Source organism: Ornithorhynchus anatinus, chromosome 4 (genome assembly GCF_004115215.2).
Source record: "Ornithorhynchus anatinus isolate Pmale09 chromosome 4, mOrnAna1.pri.v4, whole genome shotgun sequence".
Taxonomy (NCBI): Eukaryota; Metazoa; Chordata; class Mammalia; order Monotremata; family Ornithorhynchidae; genus Ornithorhynchus; species Ornithorhynchus anatinus.
Window position 1 is genome coordinate 23972700 of NC_041731.1, and position 26110 is coordinate 23998809.

The 26110-nt window shown below is 47.3% G+C and overlaps 1 protein-coding gene across 1 annotated transcript; it reads left to right on the top strand.

Annotated features, from left to right (window-relative positions):
- Positions 1 to 2852: 2852 nt before the first annotated feature.
- On the top strand, positions 2853 to 10969 carry LOC114811323 (major urinary protein 3-like). The gene is made up of 6 exons (XM_029063953.1): positions 2853 to 2979; positions 3353 to 3426; positions 7172 to 7276; positions 7758 to 7865; positions 8199 to 8224; positions 10797 to 10969. Exons 1-6 carry the CDS (start codon positions 2894 to 2896, stop codon positions 10827 to 10829), a joined length of 432 nt encoding a protein of 143 aa, XP_028919786.1. The 5' UTR covers positions 2853 to 2893; the 3' UTR covers positions 10830 to 10969.
- The last annotated feature ends 15141 nt before the right edge of the window (positions 10970 to 26110 follow it).

Genomic DNA, 26110 nt, shown 5'->3' on the forward strand with positions numbered 1-26110 from the left:
CAGATATTAATGTAAATAAATAAATTGCAGGTACGTACATAAATACTGTGGGACTGGGAGAGGGGATGAGTAAAGGGAGCAAGTCAGGGTGATGCAGAAGGGAGTGGGAGAAGACGAAAGGAGAGTTTAGTCGGAGAAGGCCTCTATGAGGAGATGTGCCTTCAATAAGACTTAGAGGGTGGGGAGAGTAATTGTCAAATTTGAGGAGGGAGGGCATTCCAGGATAGAGGGAGGATGTGGGCAAGGGGTCAGTGATGAGATAGACAGGATCAAGGTACAGTGAGAAGGTTAGCATTTGAGGAGCGTAGCTTGAAGGCTGGGTTGTAGTCGGAGAGTAGTGAGGTGAGCTTAAGAGAGGGCCAGATGATTGAGTGATTTAAAGTCAATGGTGAGGAGTTTTTGTGTGATGCGGAAGTGGATGGGCAACCACTGGAGTTTCTTGAGGAGTGGGGAAGGAGGGAGGGAGAGAGACTTGGGAGGGACAGGGGAGATTTTAGAGGGAAACCAGTGTTTGTCATCTCTCTGCAAATCCATTCCTCTTCCTAAATTTCCCATCTCCATTGTAGCATCCGCCTGAAAAACATGACTGAACGGCCTCGTCGCTGATCTTTCTCCCTTCTACCCTCTCCCCTACACCCCCATCATCCATCTAAAACATTCAGAACATCACTCTGCCCCTCTAATCCACTAATAGTGACCCATTTCAAATCACAGCAAGCCAAAACTCATCAGTACTGGCTTCGAGGCTCCCTGCCAAGTCTCTAATGTTACCACTTTGCACTTTTCATCCACCCCAACCCAGTTCACCCTCTTTGCTGCTTCCACAGCCTGGACCTCAAATTCCACTATCCCTTTACTTCCCCCTCTAGAATGTAAGCTCACTGTGGGCATGAAATGTGTCTAACAGCACTGTTGTATTGTACTCTTCCAAATGCTTAGTACCTCCCCCTGCACAGAGTAAGTTGTTAATAAATACCATTGATTGACTGATTGATTCCCCCTAACTGGGGTTCCTTCCACCTTCCACCTCCAGCTCTTTCCACCCTCATTTGTCTCCCAGGACCCATTCTCTGATCAGTGTCCATTTTCCCTGGTTTGTGACAACCCCACAATCACCTCAACCCTTATGTATGTATCGATTTATAAACTCCTCTCAGTTACTCATTCCATTTTCTTTTCTCCTGTCATCAGTCGACTGTTTCAACATCCCATTAGACCATTCATCTGCTGGCAAGAGTTCTTCTGCTTCTATTAACTGCTCCCAAAAGCTCAGTTTGTGCCTGTCAAAGAGCAGGGGTTCAGTAACTAGCAGAGATAAGGGCCACAGAGAGTGAGTGAGATACAGGTCTCAAATAGCAAAAGAAAGCAGGGTGGAAGGTTGAACGGGACATGGGAAGGGGACAGGAATACCAAAGGTCACCCAGCAGACAAGTGGCGGAGCTGGAGGTTCTCTGACTCCAGGCCCATGCTCTTGCCACTAGGCCATGCTGCTTCCCATTTCTGTTTGGGCTTTTTTTTAGTTTGTTTAGGAATTTTTTATGGTATTTGTTAAGTACCATATTGGTATTTGAAGCAGCGTGGCGCAGTGGAAAGAGCACGGACTTTGGAGTCAGGGCTCATGAGTTCGAATCCCAGCTCTGCCACTTGTCAGCTGTGTGACTGTGGGCAAGTCACTTAACTTCTCTGTGCCTCAGTTCCCTCATCTGTAAAATGGGGATTAAGACTGTGAGCCCCACGTGGGACAACCTGATTCCCCTGTGTCTACCCCAGCACTTAGAACAGTGCTCTGCACATAGTAAGTGCTTAACAAATAGCAACATTATTAAGTACTTTATTATACACCAGGCACTATAATAAGCCATCTAGGTTGGACACAGTCCATGTCCCACATATACAAGCTTATCAGGTTGGACAGTCCATATCCCACATGGGGCACACAGTCTTAATCCCCATTTTACAGATGAGGTAAATGAGGCACAGAGCGACTTGCCTAAGGTCACACAGCCAACAAGTGGTGGAGTCAGGATTAGAACCCAGGTCCTTCTGACTCCCAGGCTTGGGCTCTAGACACTAGGCCACGCTGCTTTACTGTCCTGTTGCCTAGGACAGCAAGCCCCCTCACCCCGCCCAGCCCGACATAGCAATAAGCACTTAACGACTGCATTTCCTATGCTTGGAACCCATTCAGATGCAAAAAAAAGCCTCAAGAGATAATGATAATAATAATAATAATAACTGTGGTATTTTTTTAAGTGCTTACCACATGCCAAGCACTGTTCTAAGTACTGGGGCAGATATAAGGTAATCAGGATGGACACAGTCCCTGTCCCACATGGTGCTCACTGTCTTAATCCTCATTTTACAGATGAGATAACTGAGGCCCAGGAAAGTGATGTGACTTGCCCAAGGTCACACAGCAAACATGTGGCACAGCCTGGATTAGAACCCACATCCTCTGACTTCCAGGCCAGTGTTCTTTCCATTAGCTTCATCTCTAATTTCCAATAGCCTCACCTATTGCCTCATTTGTCTCTGAAGTGGCAATAATAATAATTGTGAATTTGTTAAGCACTTATAATGTGCCAAGCACCGTACAAAGCTCTGAGGTAGGTACAAGATAATCAGGTCCTACATGGGGCTCATAATCTAAGTAGGAGGGAAAATAGGTACTGAATCCTCATTTTGCAGATGCAGGAACAAAGGCACAGGAGAGTTAAGTGACTTGCCCAAGGTTATGAAGCAGGTAAGTGGCAAATCTAGGACTAGAACCCAGGTCCTCTGACTTCCATGTCCATGCTCTTTCTATTAGGCCATCCTGATTCTCCAAATGATCCATTTCTTCCAGTTTGCAGGACTATGGTTTCAAGTTGGTTTGGCAGCAAAATCAATAGAAATGAATCCGGAAGGACCCAAGCCAAAACGAGCCTTATTTGTAACAACTTCCTCCAATCACGTGCAATTCACCTACTTTCTAGATGAGTAAGTGGCTCCCTTGGACTCTGACATGCTCCTTAGTCATTTTCCTCTCTTTCACCACATCCACTGCCCAGATCATGAGTTTGCCCCTAGCAGGTGGGCAGGTGAGATTGCTACCCCTGTCCTGGTGAATCAGATTCAGTGCTCCAAGGCCAGCATGTGGTCCATCAAAGCTTCCACTAGACCTGCAAAGCCTCGTCCACCCCCAGCAGATGCCTGGGGCCATGGCTCACATAGAGCATCAGCACTGATCCATGTATGGGTGGGTGATAGCTGAACCTATGATCACGGAGTAGGGTCTGTGTTCATCCCTGGGCATTGATTGACCTAGCAGGAAGGAGAATTTGATCTGACCCAAATTCCACTGTCTTTCTAGTTCAACTGAATGTATTAAAGCAGAACGATTTGGAGTACAGCAAAACATACCAGGGAAATACTATTTTAAAGATGGTGAGTTGGACCCATGGAGCAGACCGATGAGTGCCCTGTGGCTCCCACACCCCCCTCCCTTCGGTGAATCTAGAACAGCAGGACCAGCTGTTCGTGTTGTGGACCCATCCACTGGTGTGGGGACTCAACAGGCAGAGACCACCCTGGCTCTGAGTGCCTTGTTGGGATTTTGAGTTATTTCTAAACTGTTGACCTAGTTTCTAGTTTGTCTCTAGACCATAAACTTGTTCTCTAGACTGTAAGCTCCTTGCAGGCAGGGAATGCATCTGTTCTATTGTTGTATTGTACTTTCCCAAGCGCTTAGTACAGTGCCCTACATAGCACTGTAGGGCATAGTGGAAAGAGCACGGGCTTGGGAGTCAGAGGTCATGAGTTCTAATCCCAGCTCCGCCACTTGTCAGCTGCGTGACTTTAGGCAAGTCACTTAAGCTCTCTGGACCTCAGTTACCTCATCTGTAAAGTGGGGATTTAGACTGTGAGCCTCATGGGGGACAACCTGATAACCTTGTATCTAAACCAGCACTTAGAACAGTGCTTGGCAGATAGTAAGCACTTAACAAATACATCATTATTATTATTGTTGTTATTAAGCACTCAATAAATATGATTGATCGATCCATTACTCTCCCAAGGGCTTAGTACAGTGCTCTGCACAGGTAATACCATTGATTGATTCCCAGGCATGCTAACAGATCATATGACCCTGGACCGGGTGGGCACTCAGTTAACCAATCAATGGTATTTACTGAGCACTTGCCATGTGCAGAGCACTGTACTGAGCACTTGGGAGAGTCCAATAGAACAGAGCTGTTAGACATGTTCCCAAGGTGCTTACAGTCTAGAGGGGGAGCTAGACATTAAAATCAGTTGCAGATGTGGGACATAAGTGTTGTGGGGCTGAGGGTGGGGTGAATTCCAAGTGTTTAAAGAATACAGATCCAAAGCCTTAAGTGATGCAGAAGGGAGAGGAAATAGGTGAAATGAGGGCTTAGTTGGGGAAGGCCTTTTGGAGGAGATGTGATTTTAATAAGGCTTTGAATGTGGGGAGAGTGGTGGTCTGTCTTACTTGAAAGGGGAGGGAGTTACAGGCTGGGAGGAGGTTGTGAGTAAGGGGTTGATGGTGAAATAGATGAGATAAGAGTACAGTGAGCAGGTTGACATAAAAGGAATGAAGTGAGTGGACTGATTTATAACAGGAAATCAGCAAGGTAAGGTAAGAGGGAGAGAGTGCTTTAAAACCGATGGTGGCATTGGACCTGCGCTTGGATCTCTACTCTTTAAGCACTTGATATTCATCCCATCCTCTTTCCCCACGCACTTGTGTACATAACCATAATATTTTTTATAGTCTGTCTCCCCCTCTAGACTGTAAACTCCTTATCAGCAGGAAACTTGCCTACCAACTCTGTTGTACTGTACTCACCCAAGCACTTAATAGAGTGCTCTGCATTATGTAAGTGCTCAGTAAGTGCCATTGATCAATTGATTGAGTAAATGGATGGGCAACCACTGGAAGTTCTTGAGGAGTGAGGAAACATGGACTGAACAGTTTCTAAAAAATGATCCAAGCAGCAGAATGATGTATGGACTGAGGAGGAGAGAGAAAGGAGGTAGGAAGGTCAGAAGGAGGCTGATCCATTAATCAAGGCAAGGACAGAATAAGGGCTTGGATCAACCTGGTAGTAGTTTGAATGGAGAAGAAAGGGCAGATTTTAGTGTTATCGTGACGGTTAAACTGACAGGACCTGGGGACAGATTGATTGAAAGATGCGTTGAGGATAATGCCATGGTTACAATCTTGTGAGAAAGGGAAGTTTGGATAGTGGTACTGCCTACAATTATGGGAAAGCCATGGTTTAGATGGGAAGATGAGCAGTTCTGTTTTGGACATGACAAATCTGAGGGACCAGCAGGGCATCCAAGTTCATTCATTCATTCACTCATTCCATTGTATTTATAGAACGCTTACTGTATGCAGAACACTGCACTAACTGCTTTGGAGAGTACAATACAACAATAAGCAGGCACTTCCCCTGCCCACATTGAGCTCACAGTAGAGAGGGTCATCAAACTCCAGTGTCAACACTCAGCCCAGACTAGATCAACAGTCACTCAATCCATAGCAGCATGGCCCAACGGATAGAGCATAGGCCTGGAAGTCAGAAGGACCTGGGCTCCAATCTCCACGCCCCTACATGTCTGCCATATGATCTAGGGCATGACCTAACTTCTCTGTGCCTCATTTCCCTCATCTGCAAAATGGAGACAAAGTCTGTGAACCCCACATGGAACAGGGACTACATCCACCCCAGCACCCAGCACATACCTGGTATACAGTAAGCACTCAATAAATACCATTTAAAAATTACATTGATTCAGTGCCTACTGTGGACAGGCAGAGGACTAAAATAATAATATTATGGCATTTGTTAAGTGCTTACTATGTGCCAGTCTAGAGGAAGAGAAAGACGTTAATGTAAATCATAAATAAATTACGGATACATACATATGTGCTGTGGGGATGGGAGGGAGGATGAATGAAGGGAGCAAGTCACAGCGATGCGGAAGGGAGTGGGAGAAGAGGAAAGAGGACTTAGCCAGGGAAGGATTCTTGGAGGAGATGTGCCTTCAGTAAGGCTTTGAAGTGGGGGAGGGCAATTATCTGTCTGATATGAGGAGGGAGGGTGTTCCAGGCCAGAGGTAGGATGTGGGCGAGAGGTCAGTTGTGAGATAGACGAGATCAAGTATTAAGCACTCACTGTGTCCCAAGCACTATCCCTGGCAATGGGATAGATACAAGATCTCAGTCATGGTCCCTGTGTCACTTGGGGTTCATAGTTTGAAGGGAAGGGAGAACAGCTATTTTATCCCCTCTTTACAGTTGAGGAATCTGAGACATAGTTAAGTGATTTGCCCAGTGTCATCCGGGAGGCAAGTGGCAGAGCTAGGATGAGAATACAAGCCTTCTGATTTAGTCTTGGGCTCTTTCCTCTAAGGCTACACTTTTTATTGTGGGCCCCTGTTTTGTTACCTTCGGGATGAGGCGAGGGGTATGGAATGCACTTGCTGTTTTACTGAAAGTTGTCTTTTCATGGTTGAGTCATTTTCGTGAAACTCTCCTGGGAGCATCTCTGCCAGTTGAAACCATCCTCGTGGTATTTCTCTGCCAGGTGAGACCATCCTGGGGGTATCTCTGCCAGGTGAAACCCCTGTGGTGGCATCTCTCTGCCAGGTGAAACCCTTGTGGTGGCATCTCTCTGCCAGGTGAAACCAGCCTGGTGGCAGCACAGTATATGATGTGTCTGAAAAGCCACAATTTCTCCTCCCAACAAAACTGGTCATTGCAGCTCCCTGTTTTATTCCATTTTCCGAGAGCCAGTCAGTCCATCTTCTTGATGGTTAGGATGCTGCTTTTCGATGCATCGGATCTGTAGGTTGCTCAAGTTTAGAGCACATTCTGTGGGAATCATGCCGGGACTTAATGTTGGGTGGAGCTGCAGTCCTCTGAAGGACTTTGATGGATGATGATGTAGTCTCTGAGATTCCATGCGTGGGATCTGGTTTTGTACACACATAGGTATCCCAGCGAGACCCTGGCTCAGGGCTCCAGCTGGGGCGAATCATGTGATTCTGATGAGGAGTGGTCAGCAGTGTCATTGAGGCTGAGAGACTGACCCAAAGGAAAGCAGCAGCTCAGGGCATCCTCAGACCCATAAGTGAGCCTCACACTCTCTTTCTTCTTTAGATAAAATGTATATAACTGTTATGAAAACGGATTATTCAAACTACGCCATACTCCACGCCTTGAAGAAAATAGGGCAAGAGATGATCCCTTCGGTGATCTTTCTCAGTAAGTGAAAGGCTGATGAACAAGAGAGTAGCTGTGCAGCACAGGGGGTGAGGAGGAGGGTGCATGTGGCAACAGGAGCAGAGCCCACCCTGGAGGAGCCCCTGCCCCCAACCCTCTAGCCTAGCCCCAGGAGAGGTCATTGAGATCTGGTTCTGTGGGGCTCCAACTCCAGTTGGCCAGAAGCCCAGACCCTGAGCCGGATTGAGGGAGAGCCAGGCTTCCTGCCCCATCACTGACCCTCAAGCAGAGGCCTCAAGTCGGGGCCTCTAGAGGGAAGGGGTTTCTGTGCCCCAGTAGCTGAGAGAGTAACTAACCCCTGCTTAGGTTTGAAGACCATCCACTTCTCCAGAGGGCTAACGAGGTGGCTTCCCTTCCCGGAATAATCAGGGTAATCAGGGCAGGGTGAGAGATGGGCTCTTCCCCACAGCCAGGACCCAGTACTCCAGATAAATCAATATTCTTTCCTCTCCTTTGCTCCTAGGTCGAAGACTGAGTGTTGATTCATATGAAAAATATCTTTTTCACTTCAAAACTCTCAGCCAGGAAATGAACTTCAGTGGAAAGAATATAAACCTATTTGAAGACATAGGTAAACGCATCTCATCCCTCTGTCCATCCATCCTCCGGGTTCATGTCTGCTCTGTTCTAGAAATGGGCAATGCAGGCTAAGTGAGAGAACAGGGGAACGAATGTGCCTTCTCTGCCATCCCTTTCCTGGGCAGGAAGAATCCCATTGGCTTCCCTCAGTGAGTCAATCATACTTACTGAGGGCTTAGTATATGCAGAGCACTGTACTAAGAGCTTGGGAGAGTCCACTACAACATAATTAGCAGACACATTCCCTCAGAACAATCCATCCTTTCAGAGACCTTGAGTCCCCGGGACAGCTCTATCTCTCACATACTCCCCTTTATTCCCACAGATCAGTGTGCCAAAATTATCAGTGAGGTAAGTCAGCACTCCTCTGTCAGAACTGCTGCCTGTTTCCTGAAAACAGTTATTTGTCTGTCTACCTGCCTGACTGTCTTTATGGCTGCCTATCCATCCATCTGTCAGTCTGCCTGTCTGTCCATTCATCTGTCTGTCCATCCATCTTTCTAATTTATCACCATGTCTGATATGTGTTGAGAGCTCACTTTGCCGAGCTTAAAGGAAAAGTCCGGGGACCCCACCTCAATACCCACACATTCCACAGCCCACAGACGACTCCAATGTGCACAGCCAAACCGGACTTCTCTGATGCTTACAGACACGAGCTCAGTGCCTGTCCAGCTCTGAGATGAGGAGGGGAGGGATGGGTTGGGTTGGGATATTTCAGGGGAAGTGATGTTTTGGCTGTCCAGATCCTCAGCCCTTGCCAGGGGCCTCTCATTCCGGAGGCCCTTTTCCCTCTGAAAAGTGGGGGACCAGGCTATTTAGCAGCTGTACAAGGATTCCCATCTCTCCTCCAGAGAGTCTTCCTTAAGGAGCTACCCCATCTGCTACAGCCCAGGGCCCAGGGCATTGAGACCCCTGCCCAGAACCGTCCAAGCCCCCATCTCTTCTCAGTGGGGAGCAGAGCTGGGGGGGGGCCTGAGCTGAACCTCCCCCTGGCTCCCTGAGGGAGAGTGGGTGACGCCAGAGCTCCAACAGGTGGCGCCCTACTACCCAGATTTAGGCGAGTATTTGGGGAATAATACTGTTGGTATTTGTTAAGCGCTTACTATGTGCAGAGCACTGTTCTAAGCGCTGGGGTAGATACAGGGTAATCAGGTTGTCCCGCATGAGGCTCACAGTTAATCCCCATTTTACAGATGAGGTAACTGAGGCACAGAGAAGTTAAGTGACTTGCCTACAGTCACACAGCTGACAAGTGGTGGAGCTGGGACTCGAACCCATGACCTCTGACTCCCATGTCTGGGCTCTTTCCACTGAGCCACGCTGCTTCTCTAAGGTGAACAGGGTTCAAAAGAGTTTTCCCCCCTTCCCAAACTCAAAAGAAAGAATTTAAATTCTCACTTCTGAAAAGCAGCGCACCTAATAGAGAGAGCCCAGGTCTTGGGAGTCAGAGGTCCTGGGTTCTAATCCAGGTTCTACCACATCCGATGTGTGACTTTGGGAAGTCACTTAACTTCTCTGTGCTTCCATTTCCTCTTTCGTTAAAAAAGGGACTAAATACTTCACAGTGAGCCCCATTTGGGACAGGACTGTATCAGGCCTGATTTTTTTTTAACCTATTCCACGTTTAGTGTTGTGATTGGAAACTAGTAATCACTTAACAAATACCACAATTATTGTTAGTAATTATAATTATTATTATTAGAGTTAAAACTTCTTGGTGATGAGAAGAGGAGGAAGATGAGGGTGAAAAATATGAGGAGGAAGTAAAGAGGAAAAGGATGAGGGTAAGGAAAATGAAAGAGGGAAAGAGTAGAAGAAAGGAAAGGGAAGAGGAGGAAAAGGAGGAGAAGAAGGAGGAGGAGAACGACAAGGAGGAGGAGGAAGAAAAGGAGGAGGAGGAGGAGGAGGAGGAGGAGGAGGAGGAGGAGGAGGAGAACGAGGAGGAGAGAAGAAAGAGAAGGAAGAAAAGAAAGAAGTGAACAAGGAGGGTGAGGAAGAGGAAGAAGGGGAGGAGGAAGGGAAGAGAGAGGAAGAACATGGAAGGGGATGAATGAAGGATGATGAGAGGAACAGAAGGAGGAGAAGGAAAAGGAGGAGGAAGACAAGGAGAGGAAATAGGAGGAGGAAGAGTAAGGAAACGAGGAGCTGGCAGAAGGTAAGGAAGATGAAGAGCAGAAGGAGCTGGAGAGAAAGGAGCAGGAAAAGGAAAGAGTTATTAATCATATAAATTTGACAAGAAAAGGAGAATGAGGAGGAGGAGGAGGAGGAGGGGAAGAGGAGGAGGAAGAGAAGGAGGAAATGGAGGAGGAAGAAGAGGAGGAGGAGCTGGAAGGGGAAGGGAAGAAAGGGGAGGAAGAGAAGGAAAAGGAAGACAGAAGGAAAAGGTGGAGAGGAAGGAAGAGGAGGAGGAGGAGCCGGAAAAAGAAAGAACTTTTAATAATAGAAATTGAATAAAATTCTCTTCCCTGGCAAAAGTCTGTGCTGGTAAACTCACCAGGTCTGCATGGGGCTGGGGGCAGGTTCTACAGGTCCCAGATCCACCAGGAGTGAATTCCAAAGAAGAGCTTATTCCCCAGCTTGTTACGGAGACATCGCCAACTTCTCGTAGCCCATTCCTGTCTTGCTGGAGCTCCTTGTGTGTGCTGGCCTATCGCGGCCTAGAGCTGCAGAGCGGGGACGCCGGGGATCCACAGCCAGAGTATCCGATAGGCAGGGAGATCCTGGGCAGCCAAGGGGCCAACACAGTGATGCCTCTGGAAGCACAACGGAGCAGGAAAGTGCTAACAGTTCATCCAATTGCATCTGCATCACACTGTGGGCCATGTGGGACCAGTTCAGTCCTCCCTGACTTCAGGTTTCTAGGGTAACACCAGCCCAGAACCCCACATCACCCTTCTTTCCCTCCCTTCCTATCTCACAGTCTCCAAAAGGTTCTCCTATCAAGATTTTCTGAATCTTCATCTCTGCAATGCTGCTACTTGGCTTCACCCTCCAAGTCTCCTCCTCTGGCTCCTTCCTCCACCCTCCCATCCACCTGGAATCAGGACTCTTCTTGGTTTGCTGATTGAATGTGCCTCTGAGGGGAAAATTCAAATAAACAGAGACTCAAATCCTCTTGGGGCTGCTTCTTTAAAAAAAAAAAAGGTATTTGTAAAGTGCTATGTGCCAGCTCTGAGGTAGATACAGGCTAATCAGGTTGAACATGGTCCATGTCCCACATGGGGCTCACAGTCTTAATTCCCATTTTACAGATGAGGTAACTGAGGCACAGAAAAGCAAAGTAACTTGTCCAAGGTCACACAGCAGACAAGTGACAGAACTGGAATTAGAACTCAGGTCATTCTGACTCCCAGACCCGTGCTCTATCCAACTGCTTTCTTAACTGAAAACTGGGAGACGCCTGAGACAAACAGACAAGCAGAGAGCATTGGGTTCCATTCATTCATTCAATAGTATTTATTGAGCACTTACTATGTGCAGAGCACTGTACTAAGCACTTGGAATGTATAATTCGGCAACAGATAGAGACAATCCCTGCTCATTGACGGGCTTACAGTCTAACCGGGGGAGGCAGACAGACAAAAACAAGACAACTTAATCACAATAAATAGAATCCAGAGGATGTACATCTCATTAACAAATAAATAGGGTAATAAAAATATATACACATGAGTACATTGCTGAGTGGAGGGGAAGGAAGAGGGGGAGGAGCAGAGGGAAAGGGGACTTAGCTGAGGGGAGATAAGGGGGAAGGGAGCAGAGGGTGGAGGGAGAGCAGAAAGGGAGCAGAGAGAAAAGGGGAAGCTTGGTCTGGGAAGGCGTCTTGGAGGTGGTGAGCTCTCAATAGGGCTTTGAAGTCGGGAAGAGAATTAGTTTGGCAGAGGTGAGGAGGGAGGGCATTCCAGGTCAGAGGTAGGACGTGGGCCAGAGGTCGATGGCGAGATAGGAATGAATAGGAGACCGTGAGGAGGTGAGCAGCAGAGGAACGGAGCTTGCAGGGTGGGCAGTAGAAAGAGAAGGGATGAGAGGTAGGAGGGGGCAAGGTGAGGGAGAGCCTTGAAGCCCAAAATGAGAAGTTTTTGTTTTGTGTGGAGGTTGATAAGCAACCACTGGAGGTTTCTAAGGAGGGAAGTGACATGCCCAGACCGTTTCTGCAGGAAGATGATCCAGGCAGTGGAATGAAGAATCGACTGGAATGGGGAGAGACAGGAGGAAGGGAGATCAGAGAGAAGGCTGACACAATAATCCAGCCGGGATATTATGAGAGCCTGTACCAGTAAGATAGCCGTTTGGATGGAGAGGAAAGGGCGGATCTTGGCGATATTGTAAAGGTGAGACTGGCCGGTGTTGGTGACGGATTGGATGTGTGGGTTGAATGAGAGAGTTGAGTCAAGGATGACACCAAGTTTGCGGGCTTGAGAGACGGGAAGGATGGTCGTACGGTCCACAGTGACAGGGAAGTCAGGGAGAGGACAGGGCTTGGGAGGGAAGACAAGGAACTCAGTTTTGGACGTCTCCAGAAAGGAGAAGCGGTTTGGGGAGAACTATGGAACAAGGAGGCTAACGTAGAAACAGCACCAGGTTCAGCAAACAACAGACAAGACAGCACAACAAAGGACAGACTATTTGTGCACATGATTTGACTGGGACACTGGATAGTCCTTTGGTCTTTTCAGACACACACACACACATTCATAAGTAAGCATCATTATTAATGGCATGTTTTTTAGATATGAATAACAATTATACATCTCTGTCATATTATACTGACCTTTCTACTAGCCAGTCAGTTCTGGAAGTCAGCCTATCTTCCCCAGGTAGATTCCATGTGGGGTCCCAGAAGCTTCTTGCTGGTGCTGAGGAAATGAAGGCAGGAGGTGCAGCAACAGGGAGAGGGGAGGACAAGGGGAAGGGGCGGATGGACGAAATGAAAGGTTTTCAGTGATGGGGAGGAAATGCAGGCTGGGGGTTGGACCACAGGGTATTCCAAAACAAGAGCTCTGTCAGTGACCCGGAAAAAAGATCAGGTGGTGGGTTCCAAGACAAAATTGGGGCAGGGTAGACAGAGGCCAGGAAACTTTTTTCGGGTTGTTTCCCAGAAGACCACCACGTGCCCCAGGCAAAGCACTGGGATCTTAATTATTTGAAAAGAATCTAATTGCTTACCAAAAAAATACAGCAACTAGCCAGGTACTCTTGTTGATCCGTAAGCAAAATATAGGCAAGAGAAGCATTTAACAATAATCAGGGATGAGAGAGGTGAAAGGGCAATGGGAATAGTTTCTTATGGTATTTGTTCAGCACTTACTATGTGCCAAGCACTCTACTAAGTGATGGGGTAGAGACAAGCTATCAGATTGGACAAAGTTCACATCCTAAATGGGGCTTACAATCTTAAATTTCACTTTACAGATGAGGTAACTGAGGCACAGAGAATTTAAGGGACTTGCCCAAAGTTACCCAGAAGACAAGCCATGGTATCTTTAGGCTGTTAGCTCTTTGTGGGCAGAGAACTTGCCCACCAACTGTGTTGTACTGCATTCTCCCAAGCACTTAGTACAATGCTTTACACACAGTAACTGCTCAGTGAATATCATTGACTGATATGAAGAGCAGGGAATTCAGGAGTCAGTGCATGTATGGAATCCACTCCCTTAAAATTCCCATTTCAACTTCCCCCCCAGACCCTTACCCCCAAGACAAACCCCATTTTTTTTATATTTGTTAAGCACTTACTATATGCCAGGGACTGAACTAAGTGCTGGGGTAGATGCAAGCTAATCAGGTTGGACACAGTTCATGTCCCACATGGGGCTCACAGTCTCAATCTCCATTTTTCAGATGAGGTAACTGAGGCCCACAGAAGTAAAGTGATTTCCCCAAGTTTACACAGCATACAATTGGCGGAGCCAGGATCTAGGTTCTTCTGCATCCCAGGTCTGTGTTTTTTCCACTAGACTGCACTGCTTCTCCCTGGAATGGGGCAGGAGGACGGTGCCCCTCAAAGAAACTATCACTGGGCCAGTTTTCAACCAGCTCTCCACCAAAGCCACAATGTATGTACACATCCCGAGCTCTTTTGAGAGAGGATCTGCCCCGACTAGGCCCTTATTCCCTCTTTTCCCACTCCCTTCTGCATTCTTTGCATCATTTATTCAGCCCTCCCTCAGCCTCATACCACTTATTATTATCAAATGCCATTGAGTCATGTCCAATTCATAGTGACTCTATGAATATATTTTCTCCAGGTCATCCTGTCTTCTGCCATAATCCATAACCTTTCTAATGGTTCTTCCATTATCATTGTTATGGTCTCTATCCATCTGGATGCAGGTCTGCCTCTTCCAGTTTTCCCTGGACTTGGGTACCTATCTGTAATTTCTTTATTTATATAACTATCTGCCTCCCCTTCTATACTGTAAGCTCACAGTGGGCAAGGAACGTATATGTTAACTCTGTTGCATTGAGCTCTCCCAAACACATAGTACAGTGCTTTGCATATAGTAAGTGCTCAGTGAATACAACTGATGATTGATCATGATTGCTTGATTGGGCAGGAGACGTTTACCAACTTGTTATATTGCAGTCAACCAAGTCTTAGCACAGTGCTCTGTATGTAGTAAGTGTTCAGTGAATAAGATTGATTGATTGATTAGGAGCTGTGTCCCAGCAGCAGACTGGGGAAATTCCAACAGCCCAGAGAGGATCCAATATGTCCTGATGACCAGGATAAGGAAACATCTGAAGCTCCTTACATTGAGACCTGCAGCAGGACTCAATCAGTCAGTCAGTTGTATTTACTGAGCGCTTTCTGTATGCAGAGCCCTGTGTTTGGGAGAGTACAGTTCAACAATATAACAGCCACATTCCCTGCCCACTACTGTCACTCTATTTTGCTCCCACTCTCTAGGTAGTAGGGGACCACTGACTACCCAGCCATCCAGCGAGTTCATTTACAGAAAAAGACGCAATGGGCTTGGAGTTACTCAGAGAAACCCATTTATTTAGCCCTGAGAAGAGCATCCCATTTGTGAACTGGTAAATAACTGAGTCACGGAGGAAAAGTGGGAGGAGGGGAGAGAGGAGAAGGAAGCTGTGAAGGGTGGTCAGGTCTGGGTTAGGAGTTGGGTGAGGGTAAGGGTAAGGTTGGGGTTAAGGTTAGGAGATCGCAGGTCTTCTTCTGGTGTCTGATGAGGCTTCTGCTAGGTACAAAGGCTCTTCAGAAGCTGTAAGACAAGGAGGGTGAGCAAAGACATGATGTCTCCAGGCGAGGATCACTCCAGGACAGAACCCAGACGTGGAGACCTGCCCGAGGATGCAGCTCTGGGGTGACCCAGCATCATTTGTCTTTTTGTTTAGTTTTGTTTTGTTTTCTTAATGGCATCTGTTAACTCCTTACTATGTGCCAGGGATTGTACTAAGCACTGGAGTAGATACAAGCTAATCAGATCAGACACGGTCACTGTCCTGCATAGGGCTCACAGTCTTAATCCCCTTTTTACAGATGAGGTAATTCAGACTGAGAGAGGTGAAGTGACTTGCCCAAGGTCACAAGGCTGACAAGTGGCAGAGCCGGGATTGGAACTCAGGTCCTTCTGACTCCTAGGCCTGTGTTTTTTCATTCTTCTTCTGCGTGTAAATGGCCCTAACCAAACTATGGTAAACTAGTATATGGGAATCGATTGCTCTTGGGCTCTGCTAGCCAGGAGCAGCAAGTGCAAGGCAAGCAGCAGAGGCTTGGGGCAGCCATGAGTATATTCATTCTTGCAGCCAAGAACACAGATCCAGTTTTGAGGTGAAGCACTGAGCCTGACCTCCCCTTATTGTCTAGGAAAGGGCATAGTTAGTACCTTAGCAAACTCAAGGAGGAAAACAGTTATTACCAGGTAATAAACCTAATCTCCTTACATTATCAAACAAAAGCTTCTTCCCATAGGCTTTAAAGCAACCTCCTATGATACTTCCCTGATTTCCTACTACAACCCAGTCAGCACACTTCATTCCTCCAAAGCCAACCACTCCTCTCTCTCTCTCAACCCCCATATGCAATAATAATAATAATAATGTTGGTATTTGTTATGCGCTTACTATGTGCCAAGCACTGTTCTAAGCGCTGGGGTAGACATAGGGGAATCAGCTTGTCCCACGTGGGGCTCACAGTCTTCATTCCCATTTTACAGATGAGGGAACTGAGGCACAGAGAAGTGAAGTGACTTGCCCACAGTCACACAGCCAAGTGGCAGAGCTGGGATTCGAACTCATGAGCCCTGACTCCAAAGCCCGTGCTCTTTCCACTGAGCCACGCTGCTTCTCAAGCAATCCGTCTTGCTTCTCATGCTTCCGTCACTAAATCTTGTTGGTCTTCACAGCATCGCTAAAATCCACCCTTTCTTCTCCATCCAAACTGCTACCACATTAATCCAAACACTTATCCTTCTCATGCAATCCATCACTAAATCTTGTTGGTCTTCACAGCATCGCTAAAATCCACCCTTTCCTCTCCATCCAAACTGCTACCACATTAATCCAAACACTTATCCTATCCCACCTTGATTACTGGATCAGCCTCCCTACCTCCTGTCTCTCCCCACTCCAGTCCATACTTCATTCTGCTGCCCAGATCAGTTTTCTACAGAAACATTCAGGCCATGATGCCCCAGTCCTCAAGAACCTCCAGTGGTTGCCTATCCACCTCCACACCAGATAGAAACTCCTCACCATTGCCTTTAAAACAGTCAATCAACTCGCTACTCTCCTACTACGACCCAGACCTCACACTTCACTCCTCTAATGCCAACCTTCTATCTTGCCATCGACCTCTTGCCCACATTCTGACTCTGGCCTGGAACACCCTTTCTCCTCATATCTGGCAGACAGTTATACTCCCCGGCCTTCAAAGCCTTATCAAAGGCACCTCTCATCCAAGAAACTTCCCCCACTAAGCCCTCTTTCCCTTTGTTTCAACTCCCTTCTGCATCACCCTGACTTTCCCCTTTATTCATCTCTCCTCCCAGTCCCACAGCACTTCTGTTCATAACTGTAATTTATTTATTTATATTCACTTCTTGTAGGCAGGGAATGTGTCTATTATATTGTTATACTGTACTCCCCCAAGCACTTAGTACAGTGTCCTGCACACAATAAGCACTCAGGAAATATGACTGACTGACTTACTGACTACTCACTGTATCTCGACCTCATCTATCCCACCCCGCCCGGCCTTCTAGCCCATGTCTTGCCTCTGGCCTGGAACGCCCTCTTTCTTCACATCAACACATTATCACCATTCCCACCTTCAAAGGCTTCTTTAAAGCACTACTCCTCCAAGAGGTCTTCCTCAACTAAATATTCATTTCCTCCTCTCCCACTCCCTTCTGCATCACCCTTAAACTTGGATTCTCACCCTTTATTCACCCCTTCCTCAGCCCCATAGCACTTACGTATGCATCTATAATTTATTTATTTATTTATATTAATATCAGTCTCCCCCTAGGCCAGAAGCTTGCTGTGGGTAGGGCTTGTGTCTACCAACTCTGTTACATTGTACTCTCCCAAGCACTTAGCATAGTACTCTGCACACAGTAAGTGCTCAATAAATACGCTTGATTAAATGATCATCACAGAAATCACCATCATCCAGTAGGCTCTAAACTTCCTGAGGGCAGGAAGCATGTTTTCTTGCTTCTGTGGTATTACTATTAATGTTGTGTATGTTAAGTATTTATTATGTGTCAACCACTGTCCCACACGGGACTCACTATCTAAGTAGTATTCTCCCAAGGACTCGATGCAGAGCTTAGCACTCATATGCACTCAGTAGATACCATCATCATCATCCTCTTCGTGGCTGACATCATCACCGGGCTCATCATTGAAATCATCTTCTTCCTTATCATCATTGCCATCACACTGAAGACTTTCCCTTGTGAGAACCACTGAAATGTGGCATTAGCGATTCTAAAATCCAAATTAAATCATTGTCCTGAATCTTCTCATTTTAGGACTGCCTTCCCTGCCCTCCATGGTTTGGGGAAGACTAGAGTCATTTCCTCCCCTGGTACCTGGAGGAATCCTAATCGATTCTGGGAATGTGATATGGATGTATCCTGAGAGAGACAGGGTTGCTTCTGACCTAGATAAGGAAAGCAACACTGTCATCATCACCAACTCACCTGAAGGTTCTTCTTGGCACATTCATCTGAGGAAACAAAGAGAAATCGGTGAGAGATTGAGGCAGTTCAGGACTTGATGAAAGGGAGAGCCCTTGGAAGCAATAGGAAAGGCACAGTTCCAGCCCAGGAGAGGCCAATGGCTGAGAGCCACAGTCTCGAGGGGCCTTCTTCTTCCCAGTCCTCCCATCGGGGGACAAGGATAGAGGGAGGAAAGGAGAGAAGATGAGTTTACCCTCTTTGAAGAAGTCAATCCTTTCCTCCTCAGGAAACCCATGTTCTTTCCTAAGCTCTTGGAACCTGGAAGTTCCCTGGTCACTCTTTGTCACAGTCCGACCTGTGAACAGAGAAGAAGTGGAAAGTGGAATTGGTCTGAATTTTAAGAAGCAGTGTGGTCTACTGGAAAAGACACAGGCCTGGGAGTCAGATGACCTAGGTTCTAGTCCCGGCTCTGCCACTCGTCTGCTGGGTGAGTTGGACAAGTCACTTTACTTCTATGGGTCTCAATTTCCTCATCTGTGAAATGGGGATTGAGATTGTGAGTTCCGTGTGGGGCAGGGACTGTGTCCAACCTGATAAATTTGTATCTACCCATGAGCTTAGTACAGTGTATGCCACATAATAAGTGCCTAACAAATACCACAATTATTATTAGTACTATTATTCAATAGTATTTATTGAGTGCTTACTATGTGCAGAGCACTGTACTAAGCACTTGGGATGAACAAGTCGGCAACAGATAGAGACAGTCCCTGCCGTTTGACGGGCTTACAGTCTAATCGGGGGAGACGGACAGACAAGAACAATGGCAATAAACAGCGTCAAGGGGAAGAACATCTCGTAAAAACAATGGCAACTAAATAGAATCGAGGCGATGTACAATTCATTAACAAAATAAATAGGGTAACGAAAATATATACAGTTGAGCGGACGAGTACAGTGCTGTGGGGATGGGAAGGGAGAGGTGGAGGAGCAGAGGGAAAAGGGGAAAATGAGGGTTTAGCTGCGGAGAGGTAAAGGGGGGATGGCAGAGGGAGTAGAGGGGGAAGAGGAGCTCAGTCTGGGAACGCCTCTTGGAGGAGGTGATTTTTAAGTAAGGTTTTGAAGAGGGAAAGAGAATCAGTTTGGCGGAGGTGAGGAGGGAGGGCGTTCCAGGACCGCGGGAGGACATGACCCAGGGGTCGACGGCGGGATAGGCGAGACCGAGGGACGGTGAGAAGGTGGGCGGCAGAGGAGCGGAGCGTGCGGGGTGGGCGGTAGAAAGAGAGAAGGGAGGAGAGGTAGGAAGGGGCAAGGTGACGGAGAGCCTTGAAGCCTAGAGTGAGGAGTTTTTGTTTGGAGCGGAGGTCGATAGGCAACCACTGGAGTTGTTTAAGAAGGGGAGTGACATGCCCAGATCGTTTCTGCAGGAAGATGAGCCGGGCAGCGGAGTGAAGAATAGACCGGAGCGGGGCGAGAGAGGAGGAAGGGAGGTCAGAGAGAAGGCTGACACAGTAGTCTAGCCGGGATATAACGAGAGCCCGTAATAGTAAGGTAGCCGTTTGGGTGGAGAGGAAAGGGCGGATCTTGGCGATATTGTAGAGGTGAAACCGGCAGGTCTTGGTAACGGATTATTCACTCCTTCTTAGAGTGTGAGTCCCATGTGGGACAAGGACTGTGACCAATCTCATTATCATGTATTTACCCCAGCACTTAGTACAGAGATTGGCACAGAGTAAGTTCTTAATGCCAAAATGAACGAACCTAAAGAGGACCCAGCGTTAAAACGTCCATCCCTCCTTGGCCAGGCTGCAGGGCTTCTGGGTCTGGGATGGAGAGATTCAGCTCCTCCTGCCACAGAAATATTCAGCCTCTTCAGGCTCTGAGCCCTAAATCCCATAGGCCGTGAGTCCCTTTCGGGGGTAAGAACTGTGTCCGATCTGATGATATTGCATCTACTCCAGGACTTGTCACAGTGCTTGGCACGTAGTAAGTGCTTAACAAATGTCACTTATCATTATCACAGGCCTGGGAGTCCGAAGGTTCTAATCCCAGCTCTGCCACTTGTCTGCTGTGTGACCTTGGGCAGTTCACTTAACTTCTCTGTGTCTCAGTTTCCTCATCTCTAAAATGGAGATTAAGACTCTGAGCTCCCTGTGGGACAGGGACTGTGTCCACCCAATTATCTTGTATCTAACCCAGGGCTTAGAACTATGTCTGACACATAATGAGTACTCAACAGATACCACAATTATTATTGTTATTGTCATCATTATTATTATTATATAAATAATATTATTTAGCCCTACGGCCATGGAGTTTCTTTCCGGCCTCTCTACTCCCCAGCTAGCGGGAAAGAGACTCTTCACTTACTGTAATAGAGCACACCATGTCCCTTTCTGTCAGGATGGTTGATATTGACGTGCAATACAGCATAGTCCCAATAGTCGGTTTCCATCACTGTCATCTCTATTCCCACTGTAAAAGAGCATAAACTTCAGACTCTGAGTTTCTAGCCTGATGAGACCCAGAATCCCCATTGTGTAACTGGGCACGTGGCCACGACAGGCCCAAGACTGAGACCTGACATGATGGGCCTGACACTGGACACACCCATTACTCTCAACCTGAGAAGCAGTGTGGTCTAGTGGATGGAACATGGGCCTAGGAGTCAGAAAGACCTGGGTTCTAATCCCAGTTCTGCACTTGCCTAATGTGTGACCTTGGGCAAGTTGCTTCACTTCTCTGTGCCTCAGTTACCTCATCTGTGAAACGGGGATTAAGACTGTGAGTCCCATGTGGAACGTGGACTGTGTCCAACCTGATTACTTTGTATCTACCCCAGCGTCTAGAAGACTGCCTGGCATGTAGTAAGCGCTTAACAGACACCACAAAAAAATCCTAAGGACACAAGTCTGGTCCTACTCATAACCCTCAGAAAGGACTGAGATTGAGCATTCTTCGAGGCATCATTGCCTCGATCCAGGCTGACTTCCTTCACCATGGACTCAGCAACCCAAAATCAGAACTTCTGGCCACAGTAGTGATTGAGGTGAGATCAGGATAATGGTTAGGGTTAGAGACCCTGTGGTGGTCTCTAGAGAGGATCATTGGCTCTTAGCGGCCACAGAAATGCGTCCAGAAGGGGCCAAGCAAGGGTAGCCAAAGCCTCTGGCCCTGAGTCTGAGGGCAGTGTAACAAGCCTCATTCAACTGGGTTCAGGCTGGGTTAAAACCATGCCTGGCTGCCCTACCAGCCCCCTTCTTTAGCCAGTTCAGCCATGGACTGACATCTTTGATGCTGGAAGGACAGGAGTGAACTCAGACAGAATGGTCTTTTGGAGAGCAGTGCCACCCTACAGTTGCTGAGCGGAGAGCTGAGAGAGGGGGAGGGAGTTCCAAGTGGCAGCTGGACCTCTGACAGCCCAGTCAGAGAATCAGGAAGGGGCAGAGAGAGGCTCCTCTCCCCTCATAGTCCAAGAAGTTCAATTATTTCCTCCTTCCTGGCCCACAGGAGAGACTCTGCTTCCATTACAAGCTCAGGAGCATCTAATGCGGTCATACTCACTCTGTGGAAATTGATATTTTCCTGGAACGTCCTTCTCCACGCCCAGAGAATTTGTTTTCTCACATTCAGAATCACTAGAAAAACAGCAAGATGCCAATTAGACCAAGTCGGCCCCTTCAGATGCTGTCCCGTACGCAACCACTTATCGCGAGAGCACTCGCAGGATGGTCTAGCAGAAAGAGCATGGGACTGTGAGTCAGAGGACCTGGGTTCTCTTCCCGATCTGCCACTTGCCTGCTATGTGACCTTGGGGAAACTACTTCACTTCTCTGAGCCTCAGTGTCCTCATTTGTAAAATAAGAATTCTCCTTCCTGCTAAGACTATGAGCCCCATGTGGAACAAGGATTGTTTCTGACCTTATTAATTGGTATCTACCACAGTTCTTAGTACACTGCTTGGCATCTAGTAAGCACTTAACAAATTCCACAGTTATTAACCTTTCATTGTATTTTTCTATGAATCAATTTTTGTACTCTCCTAATTTTTCCCTCTTACTTGTAACTGCTGAATGAGTTATTGATCATCATCCTTTTGGGTTACTGATGGTCCTGATGATGATAGTAATAATAATAATGGTGGTATTTGTTAAGTGCTTAACTATGTGCCAGGCACTGTACTAAGCGCTGGGGTTGATACAAGCAAATTGGGTTGGACACAGTCCCCGTCCCATGTGGGGCTCACAGTTTCAGTCTGCATTTTACAGATGAGGTAACTGAGGCCCAGAGAAGTGAAGTGACTTGCCCAAGGTCATACAGCAGACAAGTGGACAAGCCAGGATTCTGACTCCCAGGCCCGTGCTCTATCCACTACGCATTGAACCAATGTGTTAAAGGAACAGTCAGCAATTACTCCAAGACCTCTTTCCTGAATCATTCCAGATAGCTCAGTGTCTATTATCATAAGATGAAAAACAGACTATTTTTCCCTAGTGTGTTGACCCAAACTTGCTCATATTGAATCTATTCTGCAATTTTTCAGCCCTCTCACGTGCCCTTCAGATCTTGCTGGAGTCTGTTCACCTCTGAATAGCATTTCACCACCCAGAAGGATGTGTCCTCTGCAAATTTAAAGTTTTCACTGCATATTCCCTCTTCTAGAGTATTTCTGATGATATTAAATTCAATTGTTTATTATATCAATACTCCATTAGCCATACCTCTTTTCCCTACCCTCTGTTTTCTACCTTTCAGTTTGGTTTTGATCCTATCTCAGGATTTTTCAGGGTTTTTCTTCAAGCCTGTGGTGTGGAAGCATTATCTTTCATCAGATAGATTGTTTTCAAGTGATCTCACTAATATCGATCATCATCAGTGGTATTTATTGAGTACTTACAGCTTGCAGAGTACTGAACTAAGTGTTGGGGAGAGTATAATTCAGCTCTGGAGCCCTAGTTAGAGATGGGAATTGTCACTAGCAATTCACCCATCCTCTAAAACTGTCAATGCTGGAAACAACAGGTTACCTATTCTCCAGAAGTCCCACAACGTCTGCTTTGAGCTTCTTCAAAACGCTTCTGTCTTGTCCTTGTGGGTTTATGTTTTTTTTTCTTACATCGAGTTTATTAAGTTAGTCTAAAGCATGCAGGAATTGGACCACAAGTTGATCCAGTACCCAGTGTTTGATTTATCCAGTGTTCCAGGATCACTCCAACCCATTTCTCCTCCCTGTTCTCACCCCTCCCAGCCGTGTAGAGGTTGAGAGGCAGACTTTACCTTCTGTCACCTTCTGCCTCTGTCTAGCAGAGCCAGTCTGGGGAGGAAAATGGGATCCAGCTTCCTGGACCCTGCCCCTCCTCACCCAGGGGTCAGAGTTGGTGAGGGCCCGGACTCCAAGGAGATCATCCGGATCTCTCCCACCACAGGACTGGTGTGCAGCAGGGGCAGAGGGAGAGACTGAGGGTGGAACAGGGGGCAGACCGAGCGGGGAGAGAGACCATGAGGAGGTGGATAGATAAACTACTACAAGATGTCCAAACGTACGACTTTGCAAAGAAACTGAAACGCATTTTGCTTCCTTGAGGAGTTATAAATTCAGCGGTGATTCCGGTTTTGAGCTTTAGATTTTGAGGCTTGGAAACTTTGGACACGGAAACTTCATACCACAACCCTGCAAACTGGATTAAAAAAACAAACAAATCTAGTATGAGATATCAGAACTAGAACAAGTTTCATAAAGAGCAGCTGGAGCAGATGCCTACTGGGGGAGGACCAAATGTGCAGAGTGTTGTAGTAAACACTTGGGAAAGTACAACAGAATTAGCGAACACTTTCCCTGCCTGTAATGAGTTTTCAATCTAGAAGGGGAGACGCACAGTTATACAAATAAATAACTTATAATATATAGTTTAAAGATACGTACATAAGTGTTGTGGGGTTGAGGGTGCGGCGAATATGAAATGCCCAAAGGTCACAGATCTAAGTGCATAGATGAGGCAAAAGGGAAAGAGAGCAAGGGAAAAGAGGCCTTAATTGGGGACATTACTCAATCAATCATGTGTATTGATCACTTACTGTGTGCAGAGCACTATAATAAAAGCTTGAGAGAGTACAATATAACGGAATGGGTAGACAGGTTAACTGAGACCTGAGATACACAAAGTAGGTGCCCCCTGCCCTTGGGCTAGGGTCGGTGTCTGCCAGCCCTCTCTTCCCTCCCAGAGAGACCCCACGGAGGTACCCATTTGTCCTCTGGCTAGAAGCAGTACCAGCTAGCCCTTCCCTTCCCTCTGAGGCTTCACATGGCCACTCCCTAAGCTGGTCCAACATGCTCAAAGGCCTGAAGGGAAAGGGACCAGGCTGAGGGGTTCAGCAGCGTGGTCTGTCGGATAGAGCCCAGACTTGGGAGTCACAAGAACCTAGATTCTAATCCCGGCTCTGTCGCTTGCCTGCTGGATGACCTTGGGCAAGTCACTTCACTTCTCTGGGCCTCAGTTACCTCATCTGTAAAGTGGGGATTAAGACTGTGAGCCCCCCATGAGACAGGGACTGTGTCCAACCTGATTAGCTTGTATCTACCCCAACGCTCAGTACAATGTCTGGAACATAATCAAGACCACAATTACTATCATTATTCCAGGGCAGAACTGGGGGAAGGGAGTGGGAGAGAGGACAGAGATAAAAGGGAAAAGCAGGAAATGGAGAGGAAGAAAGGAGAGAATAGGAGCTAGAGAAGGGGCTGGTGGCGAGACACTTAGCCCCTCTTCCACCCACAACGATCAATGGCCTCCTTCTGCTCCCCCTGGCCACCTGCACTGCCCTCTCACCTCCGACCCGGACCACAGCAGATCTATTTGCCTAAAAGGGCTGGGTTAGTAGCAGTGGCAACCGTCCAGTCACCCGAAGGCGCCTAAACTACTCTGTGGGACTGAGACAGAAGTGTCAAGCTTCTGGCTTGATATCAACCGGTTGCTCTGAGCCAGTTGAGCCACGGAGGCAAAGGCGGCAGCTAAACTCTTCCATTTCTCCAAAGATAGCCACAGCTGCCACTGCCATTGCCAGCCAGAAGAGGGGCTCTCCTTACCACTTGCCCTGACCCCTTTCTGGGTCCCCTTTAGCCACCTGTCCACCTAGTTCAAGAGCCTATTTGAAAGTCTTTTGAGTTAGACTTCAGGAAGGTCCTGAAGAGCCAGAGAGGAGCCGAATGCTTCCAGGGACACTGGGATGCCAGAGACCCCAGCTTCCCACTCTCCTAGGATCCCAGGCCAAAGCTTGTTATTTAATGATGTTACTGTTATCATCACTATTACTGTTGTATTTGTTGAGTTACTTGTTAATGGCTTACTACGTGTCAGCCACGGTTCTAAGCACTGGGGTAGGTACAAGATAATCGGGTTGGACACTGTCCCTGACCCACATATGGCTTACATTCTTCATCCCTATTTTTAACACGTGAGGGTACTGAGGCCCAGAGAAGTGAGGTGATTTACCCTAGATCACACAGCAGAGAAGGTGGAGCCGACATTAGAACACAGGTCCTTCTGACTTCTAGGCCTGTGCTCTATCCACTGAGCAATGCTGCTTCTCATAATTATTATTAATTATATATCATTATTATATATTATATATCAATTGCGGATGCCAAATACCCCCCTTGCAAGATGACATTCCTGGCTATCATTGAAAGGAGGAAATGGAATGAGTGAGAACACCTGTTTGGAGCAACGCTAATGGCAGGAAGGTCTGGCCAGCTGAGACAAGGGGCGGAATTCTGGAGTGAGCCCGCAGCAAGCCACAAGCGACTGTTTTTTGAACCCTCAAAATAAACAGTGAAGAAAGACTTCGCAAGGGTCCTACGTGGCTCTACATTCTAGGACAGATTATTGCAAGGCTGGTCCACGGAGCCAGGCATGGAGGGAGAAGTGGTTTTTCCTCTCTGCCCTGCCCAGAACTGGGCCTGGACCAATCAACAACTGCCTCATGGAGCCACTGAGATGCCCAAGGCTGATAGAAGTGGCCACTTTGAACCCCCCTGGGAGGAAGGAGAGTCCGGGGGCATGGGTTAGTGTTATGCACCACCAGC

Coding starts and splice junctions, on each gene's coding strand:
- LOC114811323 (XM_029063953.1), top strand. CDS start 2,894: ATGAATCCGGAAGGACCCAAGCCAAAACGAGCCTTATTTGTAACAACT. Junction 3,427..7,171: donor GAAATACTATTTTAAAGATG/GTGAGTTGGACC, acceptor TTTCTTCTTTAG/ATAAAATGTATATAACTGTT. Junction 7,866..8,198: donor AAACCTATTTGAAGACATAG/GTAAACGCATCT, acceptor TTATTCCCACAG/ATCAGTGTGCCAAAATTATC.